Source organism: Crocodylus siamensis, chromosome 11 (assembly GCF_052110815.1).
Source record: "Crocodylus siamensis isolate JL-2025a chromosome 11, ASM5211081v1, whole genome shotgun sequence".
NCBI lineage: Eukaryota > Metazoa > Chordata > Crocodylia > Crocodylidae > Crocodylus > Crocodylus siamensis.
The window spans coordinates 59,199,035-59,219,865 of record NC_143405.1 but is presented as its reverse complement, the minus strand read 5'-3'; the positions used below and the strand labels follow the sequence as shown (position 1 = coordinate 59,219,865).

Below are 20,831 nucleotides of genomic sequence, written 5' to 3'. Positions count from 1 at the left end.
AGGAAATCCTTCTTGCTCAAAACATACACAGAAGCACGCAACACGGTCACAACTATGCAGCATAAGCGCAACATGCGAATTAATACAAATTATTAAAAAATATCGAAGCGTCTCACCTAACTGCAGTACCATGGCTGTGTCACTGAATGCACGCGTCACCAATCTGAAATGTCTGTAGAGCGGGTAACATAAAACTCTTCTTCCAAAGGATACCAGAACGTCAGGAATACTACTGAAAGTCTGCACGCCAATGAAATTGTTTAATTTAATTGAACAGAAATGAACACAGCTGCATTTTGAAAAGCTTTTTAAAAGAAGTCATAGCTACATACGCAAAAAGCCCGTACTTTTAACAGAGATGGAAAACACCAGGTTAATTTTAAACAGCAACAAGACCTTGTACTTTCAAATTGCATGGCAGGATTATAAAAAGATGATCCATTTTAGTAGTTTTGAATAAAAATGAATTTAGTGAATATTTCAATAAAATATTTAACTCACATTTTTGCCATTTTTTAGATTAAGTTTTACATCTTCCCCTTAATATTACATATATTAAAGCAAACCTATAAAAAGCGTTTTAAGAATAAATAAAAATTAAAAACGTGATTTGAACAGAATACACATGCACTTGTAAGATCTTAAAAATGATATACGACTCTGCCTTTCAAGAAAGTTATGGATACTGCAGATAGGCATAAATATATCTCCCTTGGGAAGGCAGCTCATTGTCCTCCTTTATGAGCGAGGAAGACCTCTAATTTACTTAGGCCAGAGGCATTAGAGAATTATTAAAGACTCTCAAGACTGATTTCCTTTCTGTCTTCTACCTTTCAAAGATAAAGCATTCCGTTTATTAATTTTAAAAAAAGAAAACCTGTTTCATCTTGAATTCACAATTTATTAAAATTAATAAAAAACATGATGCTGACAACACAGTATTTTTGGTGTTATATGAATGCTGAAACTTATTTTTCATTTTAGAGATTACTGATAAGCATTTTAATCATTTACATATTGATATTTATTCAGTAATAAGGTGTGAGCATCATACAGAGCAAAATGGCAGCCAATTTAAACTATATCTGAGGCAGCCCAGGTAAAGTACTGGGCAGGGATGAAGGGGTTGGAAGACAAGAGCTGAGGCCATCACTGCATTTTTAATTTTACCATTTGTGACTAATTCTGCAATCGGCTTCTTGATATTTAAAAAAAAATGCATAAAATAGAGTCCAACCCTGAAAACCCAGGACTAAGCCAACAATGCCTGCCACCTGTATAGTTTGGAGAGACAGTGGACCAGCTTTTGGCCACAAAGTGCTTTTCCATTGCTGCAGCAGCACCCCAACCCTATTCTAAAAAAAATGAAAAAAATACCCACAGTTGCAACTTAAACATGAAGGGTAGCTGTGACAACCACTTAGACTTGCAGACAACTCAACAACAGTAACTCGAATGAAACTACTCCATGCTGATCAGTCAGGGTCTTGTGGACTCAGCAATTCTGCAATTACAGAATGTGAAATTTTTTTCTAAGCTCTCATGAAATTCAATCTTTTTCATGAATCTGGCTGCTCTGCTACAGCCAAGAACCTACAGCCCGCTACTAGGCTGCAGTTGCTTCTGGATTCCTGTCTTCCCTCAAGCAGGGAAATTAGATGACCATGCATGCTGTCTGCCCTATTCCTTGAAGCCAAACAGCAGAGGACAGGGAGCTAGAACCCAATTTGCAGCTACGCTACAAAGAGGGAGCCAAAAAAAGAAGCTCGTGCACTAGGAAACCTGGAGAAAAAGCTCAGAAGCCAAGGTCCAGCTAACTGACATGACGATCTGCTAAAAGGGCTACAAGGACCCTCAAGCCCTAGCACAAATTATTATTTTATTACAGAAGAACATGACAGTAAGGCCTAAAGGCCACAGTTAAGTTGGACCCCATTTATGCTAAGCACCTTATGCATACACAATAGGGAAGGTGGCCCTGAACTAGAGAACCTACAAAATTCATGTTCTCTCAGAGCGTCTTCAGGATGAGAGAATTTTCTAGCTGAGAAATACCTTTCATTTCATTCACAATTTTTCATCTTTATTGTTTAATTCAGTTATTCATTTAAAAAAGGGATTTCCAGTCACCAAAGCAAGTTTGCATGATACTAGGATTTGCACACAGAAAATACTGTGCTATTTGTTCCACCCCCTACCATTCTCCCCGACTTGGATTTCCTTGACAGAAACAGAGCCATTCTAAATAATAGAATTTAGCTACAGAACAATTTCAAAGCAATATATATTCAGCACCCCTTTAAAAAGGGAGTACAATGCATGTGAAGATCAGCATGGAAAAGATCATTAGAATAATTCTTTCTAAAATTAATTGCCCTGGAAGATAAAACCTCTTGCCAGTTTTAAAGCTAATGTTAAGACACATTTGAAAGGTTATGATCGACAGCTGCTGTCTTAACATCCAGCACTACATTTTGTCAGTAAAATAAAAAATATTGTCTCAAGCTTTTGTTCAAACAGCTGGAATCTTAACGATCATTTTCTAATGATATGCATATAGTTGCCCACAATAGGCATTTTGCTAAAACATCAGCATATCACAGTATAAAGATGGGAAAAGAACTACTCTTTTTTTCATTTCTCTTTTTTCATAACAGGAAGCAAAATCCAAGTTCATTCTTACCATAGCTTCATTATAATAACCTGATTGATATATGCAGAAGCCACATCCAACCAGACAAAGTGTATTTGTTCAAAGAAAGCATGGCTTCCTGGGGGAAGAATGATATAGCTAATGCTCTTCAGAGTGACTGTCTAGTTCATGAGAGCAAGAGACAGCATCTCATCTTATGCTGGTTTACTCATGATCCCATAGAGCCAGGTGGCCAAGAAATTTCATTCACTTTCTCTAGACTCCTGTTGCTCTTGTACACTAGAGCGTTTCATCTTGTGGATATTACACTTTGCTTCCTGGTGGTTAACACTTTACCAGATACCTGTGCAGTCTAAAAATCCCCCAAACACTAGCCTGGAATTATATGATGCACTTCCTAAAAAAATAAATAAATAACCTTGTACTAAATAAATAACCAGTCTTAAATAAATAACCTTGTACTGTACTCAGTTTTGGAAGTTATAATAAGTAGTTACACAACATGTTTAACTTCTTTCAGAATTAATTTAAAATGGCACATATGCAAAAGAAAATACAGAGAAAGCATCTACAGTAAATGAATGAGCAAAGCATGAGTTACAGGAACAATACCAACATAGAACCTGAAAATTCCCTTACCTCAAGCCAGCACAATGTTGCACTTAGTTTTCTGATACTCCAAGGTGATTCAACCTGATGGGGAAAGGCAGGGAGAGGGGAGGCGGCAGGGGTGACGACATAAATGTTATTTAATCCAACTGTCCAAATTGCCAACCAAAACTTTGTGGAAGACAGTTTAAATCTGCAAAGTTTAGGAACCTTTATGAACATGAAACATGAATCTCATTATGGTACTGAAATGCCACAGGACAGATTTAAACGCAATATCCTGTTAAATTATTCAAGTATTGTTCCCTATTTGGAACGTTTAGCCTGTGCCTAAAAAGTCTTTAACATGCAACTGCATTTTAGTAGGATTCTGTCTCTCCCGTGCACACTTTCTCCAAGGAACTAACTGCAGCTTGAATCTGTCTTCCCAATGCAACAATACAGCCCAAATTAAAATGCCTGGGTTCCTGAAAACTGCTCAAGGATTTTGGCATCCAGATGTGGGGAATCCTAAAGGCAGCAGTACATGCACACTGTAGTTATTTTTTAAATCTGGCAGGCTCATGGGATTTGCAAGGTAGAATGGTTTAGTGGGTTGAGAATGGCTATAAGCCAGAAAGCCTGAACCATAATCCTGACTCTGACAAACATCTGATTTGTGGCCTTGGGCAAGCCATGTAGCTGCTGAGTATCTCTGTTCCCATATTTTAAAAATTAACATAACAGCATTTACTCATCTATCCTGCATGGCTGTTATGGGGATGAATTAATCCATGTTTGTTGAGAACAATGAAAACAAGAGGTGATATAGCAGCAGTGTTGGTATAAGCACAACCACCACTTGAATGGAGCAGACCTGAAAAGTTCTACCCACAATTCTCACTTCTATCCCTCAACACTTGCCCCAACCCAGAAGGATGGTTCTGTTGCAGTCAGATGGCAAAAAAAAAAAAAAAAAAGAAAGAAAGAAAGAGAAGAAACAGTCCTCAGAAAGTAGCACAGCCAAGGACTTTGCTGGACAAAGTAGAGTACTCAGACACTCTGCACACAGACCTTGGCAAAGAGATCAAGGCATTCTTGGGGAAAGTGGACTCCACTAAAATATAGCTTGAGCAGGCTAGGCTCTGGTTTTCTAGTTTTCCCACAGTACAAAGTGAACTCTAGGAAACACAAGGCAAGTCAGAGCAGATAGGTTTATGGCTACTTTTACACAGGTGAATAGACAGGCACCACAATATCAGAGACTAAAAGAAGCCTTAACTTTCCTCCTGCCCACCTGTTTGTACTGAACTACGGGTAAGAGACTTGGGCTGTTTTATGTGGCAGTTTCTAATGCTTTTGCTATTATTCACAAAATGTTTCCCTAACCATTTTCCAATGCCCATGACCCATGTTCAAAAGGATTTTATTTAAAACTGAAGCAGATACAGTTTCAGAGCTCTGAAATTCCCTCCGCGACAGATTCAAGCCGAAGTGGCAGCTGCTACAGAACACCAGAACAGGGGTAGGCAACCCCTGGCGCACGTGCCAGAGCATGGCACACACAGGAATTTTGTTTGGCACGCATGCCTTGGGGCGGATGATGGGGAAGGGGCCAAGACTGCGCTGCCACAACAAGGATTGGGCTCTTTGTGGCTCCCCGGCTGTCTGCCCCTGACATGTTTTTGAAGTGGAGGTTTTGTGTTTCTGGCACTCTGTCCAAAAAGACTGCCAACGACACACTAGAACTTTGTTCTCCAGCCCATCATGCTTTTCCTACCTAGTCACTATGTATCTACACAAAGTGTCCCTGTTACAACATACATTTCTATTATAAACAAATCCACACAAAACACACACAAAAAATTAAAACCAGTATAAAAAAAACACTACATAGATAATCAAATCATAGCAGCAACCCAGGAAATAATCTGAGGCATTTTGTATCTCCTGCACTCCCTTTTGCTTCCTCTTCCCACAGCTAAAATGATGCACCAGTATAAAAATCTTTTTAGAACAGTACCAGTTGCCACCCCACAGGCTAACTTGGAGGAAAAAAAAGTTCCAGTCCTTCACTTTAATTTACCCACCAACCTTTATAATGCTGGGAACAAAGTTCACTTTAAAAGCCATGCCTCCCAGGGAAAAGCACAATCTCTTATAGCTAAGCTACTGCAAAAGTTTCATTAAAAAAAAAGTACTTACATTCTTTTCTCCTCCAGTAACACGGACTTCACAGCAATATGCCAGAAGGATATCAACTAAGCTGAGATACACTTGATGACAGGTTCTTTTATCTAGCAGGTAAGATTTATTTGTGAATTTTCTCAGCTGCTCTCTCTCTTCTTCTGAAAAGACAACTGCAAGAAGCAAAAAGAACAATTACAAAAATTAAAACTGAAATGTTCATTTTTAACAAGTGACAGACACCATGACTTCCTTCCACCAGCCCATAAAAGCAAACATAAAATTAATCAAAGATTTAAAATTATGTACCTTCTAGAGAAAAAGTCTAAATCATTTTTACTTCCATTATTATCAATATTTTATTCAACTTCTGTATACTCCTAGTGGCAGGTCCCAATTCTGCAACGTACTCCATGTAGCTAGAATCTTGCACATATTAGAAACTCACTGAAAGTGATCTCTGATTTTTGACATCTCCAATACAGAAATTAATGCAAGATCAGGCTAAAAGATAGTGCAGAAAAACTTCTGAAGTCATTATCAAAGAAACCAGAAATCGCAACTCTTGGTCCAATGGCAAGAGAAGGAACACAGAATATTTTCTCCACTGCAGGATAGGAAAGGAAGGAGAAAAAGTAGCAGTAGAGGAAGGGGAAGAGGAATCATTTACAGTTATGAACATGTTTTAAAGGCAGCACTGGTTGTACTGGCAGATGATATCCTCCTAGCACCAGATGAAAGATCAGTGTGGAAATCCTGTCCCCACTGAAGTCAACCTCAGTTCTTGCTCATGATAATTTTTGATCTGACACTTATTTGCAATACTTGTGTTCTTGACACTGCAGGCCACCATGAGGTCTGACGAGGTTGTTTCTAGAGGGCAACTGTCCTTTTTATCCGAGGACTTCTAAAATATAATTCAACTGTCAGTCTTCCTGTTCATTTTTTGGGGTTATGAGGAGGTTTTGACAGGAAGCCATGGGACATAGTAGACAGTAAACCCAGGTAAAAATTGGGCAGTTAATTAGCAGTCAGTAGGCAGTAAGACGTGCAATTACAAAGCAAAGGAAGACTTGGAGGAGATTATACTGGCTTCTTTGAATAAGGGCATCTGTGACTTGGCTGCACATCATCTGGACCTTCTGGATTCCCCAGCTCCTGTCACTGATATAGAAAGCAGGAATTGCCAGCTATTTCCATTGCTTGGAAAAGTCACGGTCGTTTTAGATTCAGACACTGGCTAAAAAAGCCCAACATGGAACTGATCTAAGTTACACAGGTTTCTGAAAGTGGCATAGTTTAGATAGGCAGTGAACACCACACACATTTGCCCTTTGGTCAGGAAGAAACAAATCTTAAATTGGGCTCCGCCATTTTTAAACCACGCTACGTGTGCCGCACTTCTGGTCTGTTATGCGTATAGATCGATTCTGTATGCTGAACTTCTATTCTGTTATGGGTGTAGACTAGTTTCCAATCACTTATACCAGAAACAATGTAAAGCTAAATCTATTCCAACACGGAGGAAAGGCAGCAAGAAGGCACAGCAGCCCCCCTGGCTCTCCAGGGACCTAGCGGACCTCCTGCGGCTAAAAAGGAAAGCCTACAAAGGATGGAGGACGGGATTCACCTCCAAGGAGGATTATTCTGTACTGGTCCAGTCCTGCAGGGAGCAAACCAGGAAAGCCAAGGCTGCAACTGAACTCCAACTAGCTTCAAGCAACAAGGACAACAAAAAGTCCTTTGTCAGATATGGGGGGAGCCAGAGGAAAAGCAAGGGCAACGCTGGACCCCTGCTAAACCAGATGGGGCAACTGACAACTGACGCCCAGGAAAAAGCCAACCTATTAAATGGGTACTTTGCGTCAGTCTTTCATCAATCCCATGGGACGCCCATGCCTGCTATGGGACAGGGAGATCCGGGTGATGGGGATCCCCTACCCTCCATAAATGCTGACATCGTGAAGGAACACCTTGAGAAGCTGGATACCTTCAAGTCAGCCGGCCCTGACAATCTGCACCCCAGGGTACTCAAGGAGCTCGCGAGCGTCATAGCCCAGCCCCTGGCACGGATCTTTGAAAACTCCTGGTGCTCTGGCGTAGTGCCCGAAGACTGGAAGAAGGCCAATGTGGTGCCGATCTTCAAGAAAGGGAGGAGAGTGGATCCGGCTAACTACAGGCCCATTAGCCTGACTTCTATCCTGGGGAAGATCTTAGAAAAGTTTATTAAGGAGGCCATCCTTGATGGACTGGCCCAGGCTAACATCCTGAGGGACAGCCAGCATGGGTTTGTTGCGGGTAGGTCTTGTTTGACCAATCTCATTTCCTTCTATGACCAGGTGACCTATCACCTGGACAAGGGAGAAGAGATTGATGTCATATGTCTTGACTTCAAAAAAGCTTTTGATCTGGTATCCCATGATCACCTCTTGGCCAAACTGGCCAGTTGTGGCCTTGGCTCCACCACGATCTGCTGGCTGGGAAATTGGCTCTGTGGTCGGACCCAGAGGGTTGTAGTCACTCATCATGGTGCCCTGTGACCAGTGCGGTCCCTCAAGGCTCTGTCCTGGGACCCATCCTGTTCAACATCTTCATTAATGATGTGGACATTGGAGTCAGGAGTGGACTGGCCAAGTACGCCAATGACACCAAACTTTAGGGCAAAGCATCCACGCCAGAAGATAGGCGGGTGATCCAGGCTGACCTGGACAAGCTCAGCAAATGGGCAGACGAGAACCTGATGGTGTTTAACACCAAAAAATGCAAGGTTCTCCACCTTGGGAGGAAAATCCTGCAGCATCCTTATAGGCTCGGCAGTGCTACATTGGATAGCACTACAGAAGAAAGAGACTTGATGAGACAAGATGAACATGAGCCTCCAATGCGATGCTGCGGCTAATAAAGCAGCCAAAACACTGGCTTGCATCCATAGATGCTTCTCGAGCAAAGCCCGGGACGTCATTCTCCCCTTGTACGCGGCCTTGGTGAGGCCGCAGCTGGAGTACTGCGTCCAGTTTTGGGCTCCACAATTCAAAAAGGATGTGGAGAAGCTTGAGAGAGTCCAGAGGAGAGCCATGCGCATGATCAGAGGTCAGGAAAGCAGACCTTATGATGACAGGCTGAGAGCTATGGGACTCTTGCCTGGAAAAGCGCAGGCTCAGGGGTGATCTGGTGGCTGCCTATAAGTTTATCAGGGGTGACCACCAGGATCTGGGGGAAAGTTTGTTCATCAGAGCGCCCCAAGGGATGACGAGGTCGAATGGTCACAAACTCCTGCAAGACCGTTTCAGGCTGGACATAAGGAAGAATTTCTTTACTGTCCGAGCCCCCAAGGTCTGGAACAGTCTGCCAGCGGAGGTGGTTCAAGCACCTACATTGAACACCTTCAAGAGTAAATTGGATGCTTATCTTGCTGGGATCCTATGACCCCAGCTGACTTCCTGCCCTTTGGGCAGGGGGCTGGACTCAATGATCTCCCGAGGTCCCTTCCCTTCCATAGATGTCTATGAAATCTATGAAATGTAATGTCTCTAGGCAGCCACTGTCAAGGCTAACTGCAGAAGAGTTTTAGGATGGATTACCAGTGCTTATTATAGAGCAATGAGGTTCTTTGGGTAAATGTGGTATCTTTTATTAGACCAACTAATAGTTGGAAAAAGTGTTCTTTGCAAGCTTTTGGGCACAAGCACCCTTCTTCAGGCATAGGGAAAGTCTGCTGGTGTTATGTGTTCTCCACAGTAGAACAGAAGCCTTAGACCCATGTCCTTAGGCCAACATGGCTACAACTAACACCACTTCTTATAGGGCTACATTTTAAGGACGTTCATGATATGCAACTGATGCAAGAACGAGACTACCTGCTTACACATTTCCAGGAATGAGCATTTTACAGTTTTATGACTTGCATGTACTGTAGTTTAAGCTACTGACTGGGGGTTTTAAAGGGCTAAAAAGTTTGGGCCCTAATTATTTGAAGAGCTGTTTCTGCCTTTCTATTAGTGTTACAGTGGCAACTTTCTGAGGTTTCAAACTAAAGGTGTCCTGGTGACAAGAGGCTTTCACAAGCTATTGAACTCTCCTCCCTGTTCAGACTGACGCAGATTAGATTTGATCATCTTTGGTATGCATCTCAAAGCTAATTTACCTCCAAGATTTTTTCCAGAATGAAGGAAAGGAGACCAATTAGCATTGGAGGCAGTAAAAGCAGTTAATTTTGATGGGTTAGGAAGTCCATTTATCGTCATTTTGTCCAAATGATTTTTGATTGTACATGAAATTATTTTTCTATACCTAAAGTGTTGTTACAGGCACTTTTACAAATATGAATGAGTAAAACCTACCCACTCTTCAATTTTATTCCAAGAATAGCTATGAATAAACCCACTTACTTCCTATTGGAATTTTTACAGCAATAAATCATCCATTTCAATTAGCTGCGAGAAGTCAAAGATTAAGATTTTTTTGGGTCCTGCAGATAGATGAAACGTCATATAAAATCTAGAGCTGTCAATTAATCACCATGAAAGTGTGCAATTCACATAAGAACCAGTTAACATGTTATTTTTTTTAATGTGTTAATCACACACATGGTTTTGGAGCCTGCACCCGGGCTCTGCTCCGCCACCGTCACCACTGACTCTTGAGTTGCCCAGCAGAGCAGCGCTGACAGTGCAGAGGACCACAGGACAGTCCGGCTGCAGGCTCCAGGCTGCTGCAGTAGGAAAGTGTGGGAAACATGCGTAGATACAGGCGCAGACACAGATGCAGCTTACATGCAGGCAGGAATGCAAACCAGCAGGTATAGAGCAGCACCCAGCAGGTAAGTCTGTAGAGGGGAATGGGTGGGGGGGCAAGGGAGTGGCAGATTAAGGCCCACATGGTGAGGGAGGGAGTGGGGCAGGGGTGAGTGGGGCCCCAGAGCCAGTCCTGGGACGGCGCTGTGGGCAGCTCGCCCAGGGACGTGGGCACAGCTCCTCCCTGCTGCACACACCCAGAGGAAGGCATGTGCTCCCCAGATTTGTATATGGGGCAGAGGTGGGCTGTCCACTGGGACTGGGGCTCTGTACCCTGCTGCCTTTGCTCCAGGTGCCATCAGGCTGCATTCCTGTAGGGTTACCATATTTCCAGTTTCAAAAAAGAGGACACCGGGGGCAGGGGGTAATATAACTGGGGGGAGGGACAGTGATATGCCCATGCCCTGCCTCTGCCCCTCGCTCCCAAGCCCCCACCCCAGCCCTGCTGCTGCCCCTCACTCCTGACCCATAGTACCCTGTATCCTGCCACACATACGCAGTCCCCCACAGCCTCACAAATTCTCCCCCACACTTGCACCCCACCCCCCAACCACAGAAAGTACCTGCATAATTTTGAGTTTTTAGCTGTGTGATTAAAATCATGATTAACTGCAACTTTTTTTTTAAATCGTGCAATCATTATCTTGCTAACTCATGTTATAAGTTAGTGTATTAGGAACCCATCCTCATATTAGTAAGAAAGATTTTTGCTGTTTAGATTTTCAAAGGAACAAATTCTGTTTCTTCTTTCTCATAGTGACTTTTTATTTTTAATGAGTACAAATTAGGGTTAATGTTGAACAATGCGTTTCCTCGAATAGTTGCCTAAATGTAATGAGAAAAGGTTTTTGAACTTTTCTTTAAACTGTAGGAGAGAGAAGTGAATAATTAACTACAAGTCCCCCTATGCACACTTGGACTATATTAAGAAGAAACTGGTCTCAAGTCAAATTAAGATACCAAAGAGGCTGTTCTAAAAGATTTTCATTCAGATTGTTAGCTTACAGCTTTATGAGCATTAAATACTTTGATTTTAGTATTTAGTTAATTTTGTGAACTAAACATTTCTTTGGAACCTAAGCCAGCATCCAGTTATTTACAAATTCCAACATAAAGAAATTCCAGCTTTTGTCCTATCTTTTCCTTGTGCCATAGGTTAGCAAGAATGACAGTTTATCAAAAGAATAATAATTCTGCCCTTTTTTCCATCAATATCATGTGGTTCAGCATTTATCCCTTACATCATATAAACACATGGTGCGATCTAGATTTTTAAAATTACCAAGAGGTTTGCTTATAAACTCTTATTGATTTTTCAGTGAGTGACCTGGTTCATTTATGTTAAATTGTCTGTAAGCCTACTTGTGAATGTTACAAAACATTTGAAAAAAAATCAATTTCTGAAAAAAACATAACATAAAACCATTTGCATTTTGTTACAGAACGGTGGGCTCTGAGGTGGTATCAGAAGCTATCACATCAGGGTGCCCGCACTTAGAGCAAGGTCAAATTGGAAAAAAACAAGTCATTTTCAAATTTCAACTAACTTCCAGTAGAGAAACCTCAGGAGGAGACTGTTCCGCAATTTATTGCACAATTATATGTAAATGGAAATCTCACCCTACTGAGGCTATCAAATAGACGCACAAACTATCTTAGGTAAAATGGAAGATGGAAAAGATTAAAAGCTAAGAGGAAATCTAAAGAGCAAAGAGCCTAAGATATGAAAACAAACAAAAAATATTTAAGTACAACTAGAAAACCCGTGAGAGAACTGCTATCAAAGACTAACAGAACAATTTAGGCAAATGATACTTCAGGGAAGCCAAATAATTCCTCAGGGAAATCTGTTGCTGGCTACAGTTGCATGACGGACAACGTACCAGGTGGACCATAGGAGTGATCCAATACAACAACTTGTACTCCATGAGTGCTACAGAAATATGCATAGGTAAAACATGATCAACAATCCAAGATATGCATAAACGTTACACATTATCAGGGACAAGAATCAGTCCAAACTGACTCCTTAAAGTTTGGCTACTAACAAAAAAAATTGGATTCTGTAACCAAAGTGCACATTTTGAGGGAAGATATAAGCATGAGCATGCAATGAGATTAGCAGACCGGAAAAAAGCAAGACAACCCTGCATGAATGAGGTGATCAGCACTATAACCCACCAAAATGAGATGGCATAAGTGACAAAAATATGCTTCAGAAGTCGTGTGTTTTGAAGCAGGGAAAGAGTGTACTTCATAATGTGCATCCAACTGAACTTATACAGGGGAAAAGCAGGCCCACTGGAAATCAGCAAATAAGTTCTGGAGCAGACAATTCCCTAAGGTAAATGTTGTGAGATGTTCATTAATTTAGTAGCTACTAAGTGCCAGGTGTTCTTAATAAAATTTCACTCTAGAGAAAATACTTTTCCTCTAGTTGACAAATAAAAATCTTTCCAGTCCTTAAAGATTTTGAGTTATAAATTAGCCAGGCCTGAAACTGCTCATTAACATATCAAATCATCTATCCCTTCATTTCAATGTCACTTTTCAAATATTCTGCATAGATAGATCAGAAGAATAATAAAACCATAATTATATTTTTACCACTTCACACCTGTATTTTGCACATTGTGTTACTAATGTTGTAGCTAACAATATTTGCACAGTATTTAACATTAATCTCTTGCAGATCAGTATCAGTCATTATCTAGTTCATGCTAATTACACGAGCCCTTCTAATCAACTTGATTTATAATTTATACATTAGTAATGCCCAAATGATGTTTCTTGGTACAGTGTAATTATGTGTTTTTCAAAAGGTCATAATATACACTTTCTCTTTATTAAACTCCAAACAAGACATTTTTTTCAAGAAAGAGATTATCAGGTATGCCTATTATAAAGCAACTCTGATCATTTCTGTATAAAAATATTTAAGTTAAACCTTTTTTAAAAAGTTTCTTTTGTGCAATCATAGCATAGTGGAACTAGCAGTGGCATACAGTTGCACAGACAACATTTTTTGTTGAGGCTAAATATTGCTAGGACTTTATTATAAATAAATGTATTTCAAATTGCTTTTTAATGTTTGTTTAACATCAAATTGAAGACAGGAAGAGGAAGAAAAATATGCAATGGATTTTCACTGTGAATACTGTTTCTAAAGCCAACTCCTCTTTGTCAATAAGTATTTAACTTAACTTCCAGGTAAACTGACCCCAGCCAGCTGTAAAACGGGTGTAATGTCTACCAAGAAGCCTGTTTTAATATTCATTATTCAGTATGTCTAAATCTTGCACAGGTTCTTAGAAGAAAGGCTCATAGCGCTGTTAAAAATCTTAATTACTAGCCTAATCTGGGGGAGACAGCATTTTCCTTGAGTTGATCTTTACCTTGTGGGATTGGTCACAGTGGGCGCCTATACACGTATAGCGAGGCTGCTCTGATGCACTGTGATTGCAGCAGGCTGACAAGGCTGTCCAGGTCCCTCAGCCTTTCCTCATAGGCCTTCCCTGCAAACCTCTAACCATATGAGTAGCCCTCCTCTGGACCCTTTCAAGGTTGTCCACATCCTTCTTGAATTTTGGTGCCCAGAACTGGACACAGTACTCCAGGTGTGGCCTGACCAGTGCCTCATAGAGGGGGAGTATCACCTCCCTGGACCTGTTCACAATGCACCTACTAATGCATGATGAAGTGCGGGTGGCTCTGCTAATTACTTTGTCACATCGACTCCACGATGAATACGAGTCGTCAATAATGACTCTGAGATCTCTTTCCACCGCTGTACCGCTGAGGTCATCCCCCAGCCTATAGGAGTGCTGGTGATTCCTCCTCCCTCAGTGCAGCACCTTGCACTTATCCTTGTTGAACTGCACCCTATTGTTCTCTGCCCACTTCTCTAACCTGTCCAGGTCCACCTGGATTCCGTTTCCTCCCATCAGTGTGTGTACTTCACCCTACAGTTTTGTGTCATCTGTGACTTTCGACAGAGTGCTTTCCATGCCCAAATCCAGGTTGCTGATGAAGATATTGAACAGCACCGGCCCAGAGACCAAGCCTTAGGGGACCCCACTGCCCACGTCTTTCCAGGTCAATATTGACCTGTCCACTACCGCTCTCTGGGTACAACCCTTAAGCCAATTTGCCACCCATATGACTGTGTAATCATCTATGGCACAACCATTCAATTTGTTTATGAGAATAGGACGGGGATACCATGTCGAAGGCCTTCTTAAAGTCCAAGTAGATGAAATCTACCTCAACTCCTGCATCTAACCATTTAGTGACCTGGTCATAAGAAGAAACAAGGTTAGTCAGGCAGGATCTACCTACTATGAACCCATGCTGGTTGCCCTTCAACATTACATTACCCGCTCAACTCCTACAAATGTGATCCTTGATAATTTTTTCAAGGACTTTCCCAAGGAGAGAGGCAAGACTAACCACCCTATAGGTACCCAGGATCCTCCTTCCTCCCATTCTTGAAAATAGGGACCATGTTGGCCCTTTTCCAGGGATCTTAACTGATGGCTGTGATTCAAGCGGAGAAGGAAAACGAGGGAAAACACCAATAGGGACCTCACCTGAACACCATGAGTGCTCAAACAGTCATGCCAGTGGCTCTGCTATGACACTGGCTCATTCTTTCAGCACCCTTGGATGGAGCTCATCCGGTCCCACTGACTTAACACACATCCAGCCCCTCCAAGTGTATCTTTACTAGGTCAGCGCTGACAGTACCTGCATTTCACAAACTTCTTCTGTCAAGCCCTCTTCAAGGCTCATTTTTTAAACTATATCAAAAACTCTATTTAAAAATGTTTCCTCCTGTTACTCTATCATTCTGTCACCTTTCAAGACTGCAGAATTGTGGGGAAGAGGCCTATTTTTGTACAAAGCCTATCGCCCTTTCAAGCAGTGCTTAAATAAATACATATATAAATATTTTACCCCTACTTGAAGAGAATGTGTGCTCAGGACTATCACTGCTACTAATGTTACTCATGCAATGTGAGCCAGGAAGACTGTGCAAGACAAGCATAACAATTTCAGAGACCTCAGGAAGAGAAAACAGTAATTCATTGTAAATCTGTGAAACTCTTGCTAATAGTATTTGGGCATTCAGAGGCTTATTGAAAGGCTGGATCTTTAAAAAGGAATTGTTTCTCTTCTTAAAAGAGATCAGAGAGAGACTGGTCAGCAGTAAGCATGATGGATTAGTGTAAATAAAATAAATTATCCCTGGAGCATATACACGTTATATTAAATGCATGTGTCTGCCTGAGCCTTTGAAGACCTTTGTGTTGCCTAAGAAGGAGTTTTACTGTTCTGTGATTTGAAATAGAATAAAAATGAACTTTTAACTAAGCTGAACGTGACTGTTACAAAATATAAAGCCTTTCATCTGGAATCTGTAGAAGCAAGTCTCTAATGTGAACCTCAACAGAAGAAAGAGAGCTTTTGAAAAGTCTCTCCCCCATGGGAAAGGCTATATAATTAGTTAGGCTTTGGGGGAGGATTATTTGACTTGCATTAGACATTGAAAGTATGAACAAAAATTTGGGCCTGTCAGCTTTGGAAAAAGGTGTCCACTCCTGAAGTGATATTTTTCTGTAAACACAATGAAGGAGTCTGCTCTCTAATGTTCTTACCGGTGTCCCAGGCATACCGGGTCAAACTGAAAAGCAATTTTTCAGGGATCTTAACTGATGACTGTGATTTAAGTTGAGAAGGAAAATGAGGGAAAAAACCAAGCTGTTCTGGAAATGACTGTAACGAACATTTTAACAAATAAAACAGAACAAAAAAATAAAAAACCCACTTAGGGCAAAAGAACAGCACAGTAGATATAAGGGAAAATATACAGTGTGTACAAAGAGCTAGATAAAGAGACAGAAAAGGTAAGAGAAAACAACTAAAGACATTAAATCCTAAGGAGAAGAGCTGATCTCAAATCTGGAAATGAGACATTCAGAGTTAAAAAAACCACACCCCCACCTCAAAAAAAAACAACCCCAAGAAAAAGGATCATAATTAAGGATGAAATAATGTCACTTTTCAAATCAAATACAGTATCTAGCTAATGGTAATACTATGCAAAAAAGAAGAGACTAATTATTTCTAACTATTCCTTCCAATCAAAAACATCAGAGATACAAAAGTAAGCAATAACTTCGTTTCAGTCCAATATTTTGAAGAAGAAAATACATGAATGTTCATGCTGAGTTCTTATCTTTTCATGAAGCTACTACTTCACACACTATTTAAGTATATTTTGTGTATTATGTGGTCATTTTCCCAGATGGAAAGTAGACTTGCTTTCCTCTAGTCTTCTGGTCCACTGCCGTGACGGACAAGCAAGTTGCTGAGTCCTCCTTAGATTGTGGAATCCACAGAAGACCAAGGTAAGCATTGCTTTCCTGCGGACTTAACGAGTGGAGAAATGAGAGGTGTAATAGGATGGAGCCCCATGTTTCTCAGTGCAGAACTGCTGCATTGGAACTATAAGAAATGTACAGGAAGAGAGCAGGTTGTGGAGACTGCAACAGGCTGAAAACAAAGCCAAGAGCTGGATTGGTTTCATAGTTTCTAGGGTTGGAAGGGACCTGAGTAGATCATCCAGTCCGACCCCCTGCCATGGCAGGAAAGAGTAGCGGGGTCAAACCACCCCAACAAGGTGTACATCTAGCCAGGTTCTCTAAAGCTTGGCTAAGGAGTCCTTGCTTCTACGAACTCGTATAAAAAAACATGGTTGCTGAGTTATAGGTTCAGTTCAACACAGTATTTAAGTGCATTCCTAACCTTAAGAATTAAGGTAGTGTCACTGGTTTCAATCAGACTATTCTTGTCTAAAGTGAGGCATGTTATGCTTTAGTACCTGTCTGAACCATGGCTAGTTGTCTTTCTGACAATAACCAGATAGTAGAGAGCCTGGACTACCACCAGTTCTGGACAGAATATCTACTAGGAAGAACTTAGAGGAGGCGGGATCCTTCTATTGCCCAATCTAGACAGATCCAGAAACACCTTGGCAGCTTTACAGAGAAGAAAATACATGAGTAATGCATCTCAGTGCATGAATTACAAAAGAGAAAAATATTTTGTTAGCCATTATTCTCCTAGAGCTCCTAATTTGTTCTATTGCTGATGCAACTACACAGCTGCATAATATTCATTAGGATTGTATTTTTGTCATGGTAACTTTTTACTTCAAAATTTAAAAAATCTGAATTTGTTATGGCAGAAGGGTCTTAGACCAGAGTATTATATTTCATGCTCTATTATTATATTACAAATCACAGCCCTCATTCATTTTACATTTAAGTAAAATGTTTTTGGAAGTATCAGTTGCATACCTCCTAATGGCCATTTCCTGCTTTTTAAAGTCCTTTGCCAGATGTGTTTTATCTATCTAGCTATCCAGACTACTATCAACATGTTAACCAAACCCCAGGCCTTAGTTCTATTTGTTAACCCTAGTATTCTTGAATCCAATACTAATTTGAATATTCTCTTTCACTTACTGTGTTAGAAAACAGATGACTATTCACATAAGTCTTCTACTCCCAACAAATTTGACATTGTGATTTTTAAAGAAAAACTGATACGCAATAAAAATTACAGTACCTTAAAGTACCACACCATCTTTTACTCTCAAAACTCCAAACCCGTGTACCCAATAAATCAAAACATATTTCTCCTTTTCTGAAACATAAATTAACGCCTTCCTGTACTTTCCCACTGGCGCAGTGTTCAAATACAAAATCTATTTCTATAGTGTGGGTATTTACAATAAAAAGGTATAAAAAATAACTGCTGCCTGCTGTCATTGAAACAGCAGTTCATGCAGTTGGCATAAAAAACTGCTGAAGGAGACTATCATTTTACTGGGTTGATTAAGGAAAGACCAGGGACTTCTAATTCAGCTGCAAACTCTGGACTTGGAGGGCTAAGAGCAAATGCTGAACTTTAAAAAGTTATTTTACACAGAATGGAGTTAGAGGTCTATTTCTAAAACCCTTAAAAAGTTGTAATTACATTTATCTTTCATCTTCACTGGTATTGTGAACAGATTTGCCTCATGTTCCCATACTCTAATCCATTCAAAGTACAGAAAGGACCCTGATTAAACTAGGTTAATTGATCTAAAAACTAAACCACCGCTTCTATCACATTGCATTTTTGTTCAGTATGGTAGATGTACAGTTGCCGAGCATCTGCAAACCAAAGTTTTCTAACACAGAATGGTCCTAATCATATAGCACCGCTTAAGTGAAGTGAGATGTTCACCTATTATGAACCACTCATATTTTGCACTTATATTAGTTTACAAACATAATTAAAGCATAATGATTCATTTTCATAACCTCTTTGAATCGACAGAATTCAAGGTGGATTTCCTTCTTGAGAAATTTCTGGCAGAGGTAGTGAGTACTTCCACAACTGGAAGGAAACATCTGTTAGAGCCAAATGGCATAAAATGAAGCCTTATAACTTACTGCATTATAAACATATTAACTCATGATATGAATCAATATGATAAGAGTATTTTTCAACAAGGCTACACATGGCATAAAAACCGTACTCACAAAGCCCAAAGCAGTGTTTTTAAGACATGGAAGGAAGGACAGCTGCATGAAAAAAGAATGATTAGTTACCCTAAAATAGCAGGGGACTTTTCCAAAGTGTTCTCCTCAGAATGGATCCCAACAGGTATGCATGAGCCTCATGTGCACGAGACTGGATTGTTTTTAACTGCCGAATCCAAGAAAGCCACAGCGAATGCACCATATGCTTTTTATGTGCTCTTGTGGGAGGCTGCAACAGTTCCAATTCTCTCTCAGTTCCCTTGGTATTCAGATAGTGGTACCTAGGGACTCTACAAAGAGGGGATGGAGGCCAGCTATGGGATTGATACATTGCAATATCCTGAAGAACCGGTTACTGCTGAATAACTTCTCTTCCTTCTTCATGTTTTTGTGAGTCCTACCACTGGTGATTGATAAGCAGCATCTCAGGATCATGGGAATGAATTTCACCTTCAATTAAAGAGTGATTGCAGTACTGCTTTTCCAGACTTGGTATCTGACCTAGCTGTTAAAACCAAGACACAGTGCTTGACAAAGATCAATGAGTTATTCTCTCTCTCCACTTGGCAGATCTTCAATATGGCCATGTGTTAGCAAAATTGCTAGTAGAGAGACTCCAGATTTGCAGGGAGACACACCTCAGACAACTGGTAACACAACACTGGTAACGCTGCAGACGCTGGTAACACCACTTACTTTCTTTTGAGATGGCCTAAAGAACGCCCCCAGTTACAGACAGAGTAAAACAGTACAGTAAACTAATGGTATAATAACGGACATCATGTACTATGAGACACTTTGGTTGATGACCTCTGTAGGGATACTATGGGCAGGGTGGCATACTTGATGGGCACTAGTCTGGTCAGCCCATCATGTGAGAGAAATCACTAGTACCGGTTCTGGAGCTGCTTTCATATGATAAAGGAGAGGCATTTCTGCTCCATACTGGAGAGAAGAGATGACCTGGAGAATACGTAAGCATTCCTTGAATGATGTGCCCAACGGTTAGTCACACTTGGCCTAGCACAAACGCCATTTGTTGGCCACATGCCAAAGATGTCCCCAGAGGAGACAGAACTAGTTCAATGAGGGTAACTCTTGGGTCTACAACCGGCACAGTTGTGGACCCAAGAGATTTTTTGTAATGGTTTCATCCTAATGTGATGGAGGACTTTATCGCCTTCTCTTTTGAAGACAACATTGCTTCTCCTTCCAGAAAATCTCCTCATCTTCAGAACCACACCTACATTCTGTTTGACCATGCTTTTCAGTCTCACCGTGGCACTGATGTCAAATCCAGCAATGGTGTTGACACTGACCCTGGCACTAGTGCTGTGATTGGCACCAAGGTGCTCAACCCCCAGTGGCAGTAAGGCCAATGCCTGCCTACAAGAGGTCAAAGACTACAAAGTACAGGAAATCTAGAGGCACAAACTAATAGGTGCTAGTGCAAATGACCACTCTGCCAAGGCTGCCTGTATTAACATGGCTGCTGCCATGGGCAGACCCAGGGTTTTCAAAACATCAGTGCAGAAGTGACTTGTGCTACAAAGGTGGCTACACCCCAGATCCCAGTCTCCCCCCAACACACACCAGGATGGGCAGGCCACCTTGCAGAAGGAGCATCAGGGGACTCTTTCAGTCCCTCAGGTAGGTAAGAATCTCCACTCCTTTCTCCTCCATGAACATTGGCAAGTCCCCTCCCTTTCTCTCCACCCCTGCTGTCTTCAGCTGACCTGGGGCAGGTTGAGTAGCAAGGGGGTGAGGCTCCAAAGGTGCTCCATTGAAGCTGAGCTGCGCATGGAGCCATGTTTGGCTAGAGATGCAGCAGCAGTAGCAGCTGGGTTCCTTTCTTCCTTGCCTGCTCCCTGGCTGGTAGGAAATGCTGGAGGGATCTGGACAAGGAGCAATGACACACCCACTGCTGCTGCTGCTGTCCCTGGCTGAGCCTAGTTCTGCCTGAAGCATGATTGGAGCAGGCAGAAACGGCTCTGGAGCTCTTGCCCTCCTGTTCCT

General features: G+C 41.3%; 1 protein-coding gene across 4 annotated transcripts in view; it reads right to left on the bottom strand.

Annotated features, from left to right (window-relative positions):
* Positions 1 to 20,831, bottom strand: part of SHQ1 (SHQ1, H/ACA ribonucleoprotein assembly factor) — an 85,678-nt gene that overhangs the window by 48,370 nt on the left and 16,477 nt on the right. For all 4 annotated transcript variants that reach the window (XM_090022459.1, XM_090022457.1, XM_090022458.1 and 1 more), the window contains exons 8-10: positions 5,447 to 5,601; positions 3,293 to 3,346; positions 117 to 240 (exon numbers count right to left, since the gene is read on the bottom strand). In XM_090022459.1, the coding sequence (XP_089878585.1) occupies positions 117 to 240; positions 3,293 to 3,346; positions 5,447 to 5,601 (333 nt within the window). The remainder of the gene's footprint in view (positions 1 to 116; positions 241 to 3,292; positions 3,347 to 5,446; positions 5,602 to 20,831) is intronic.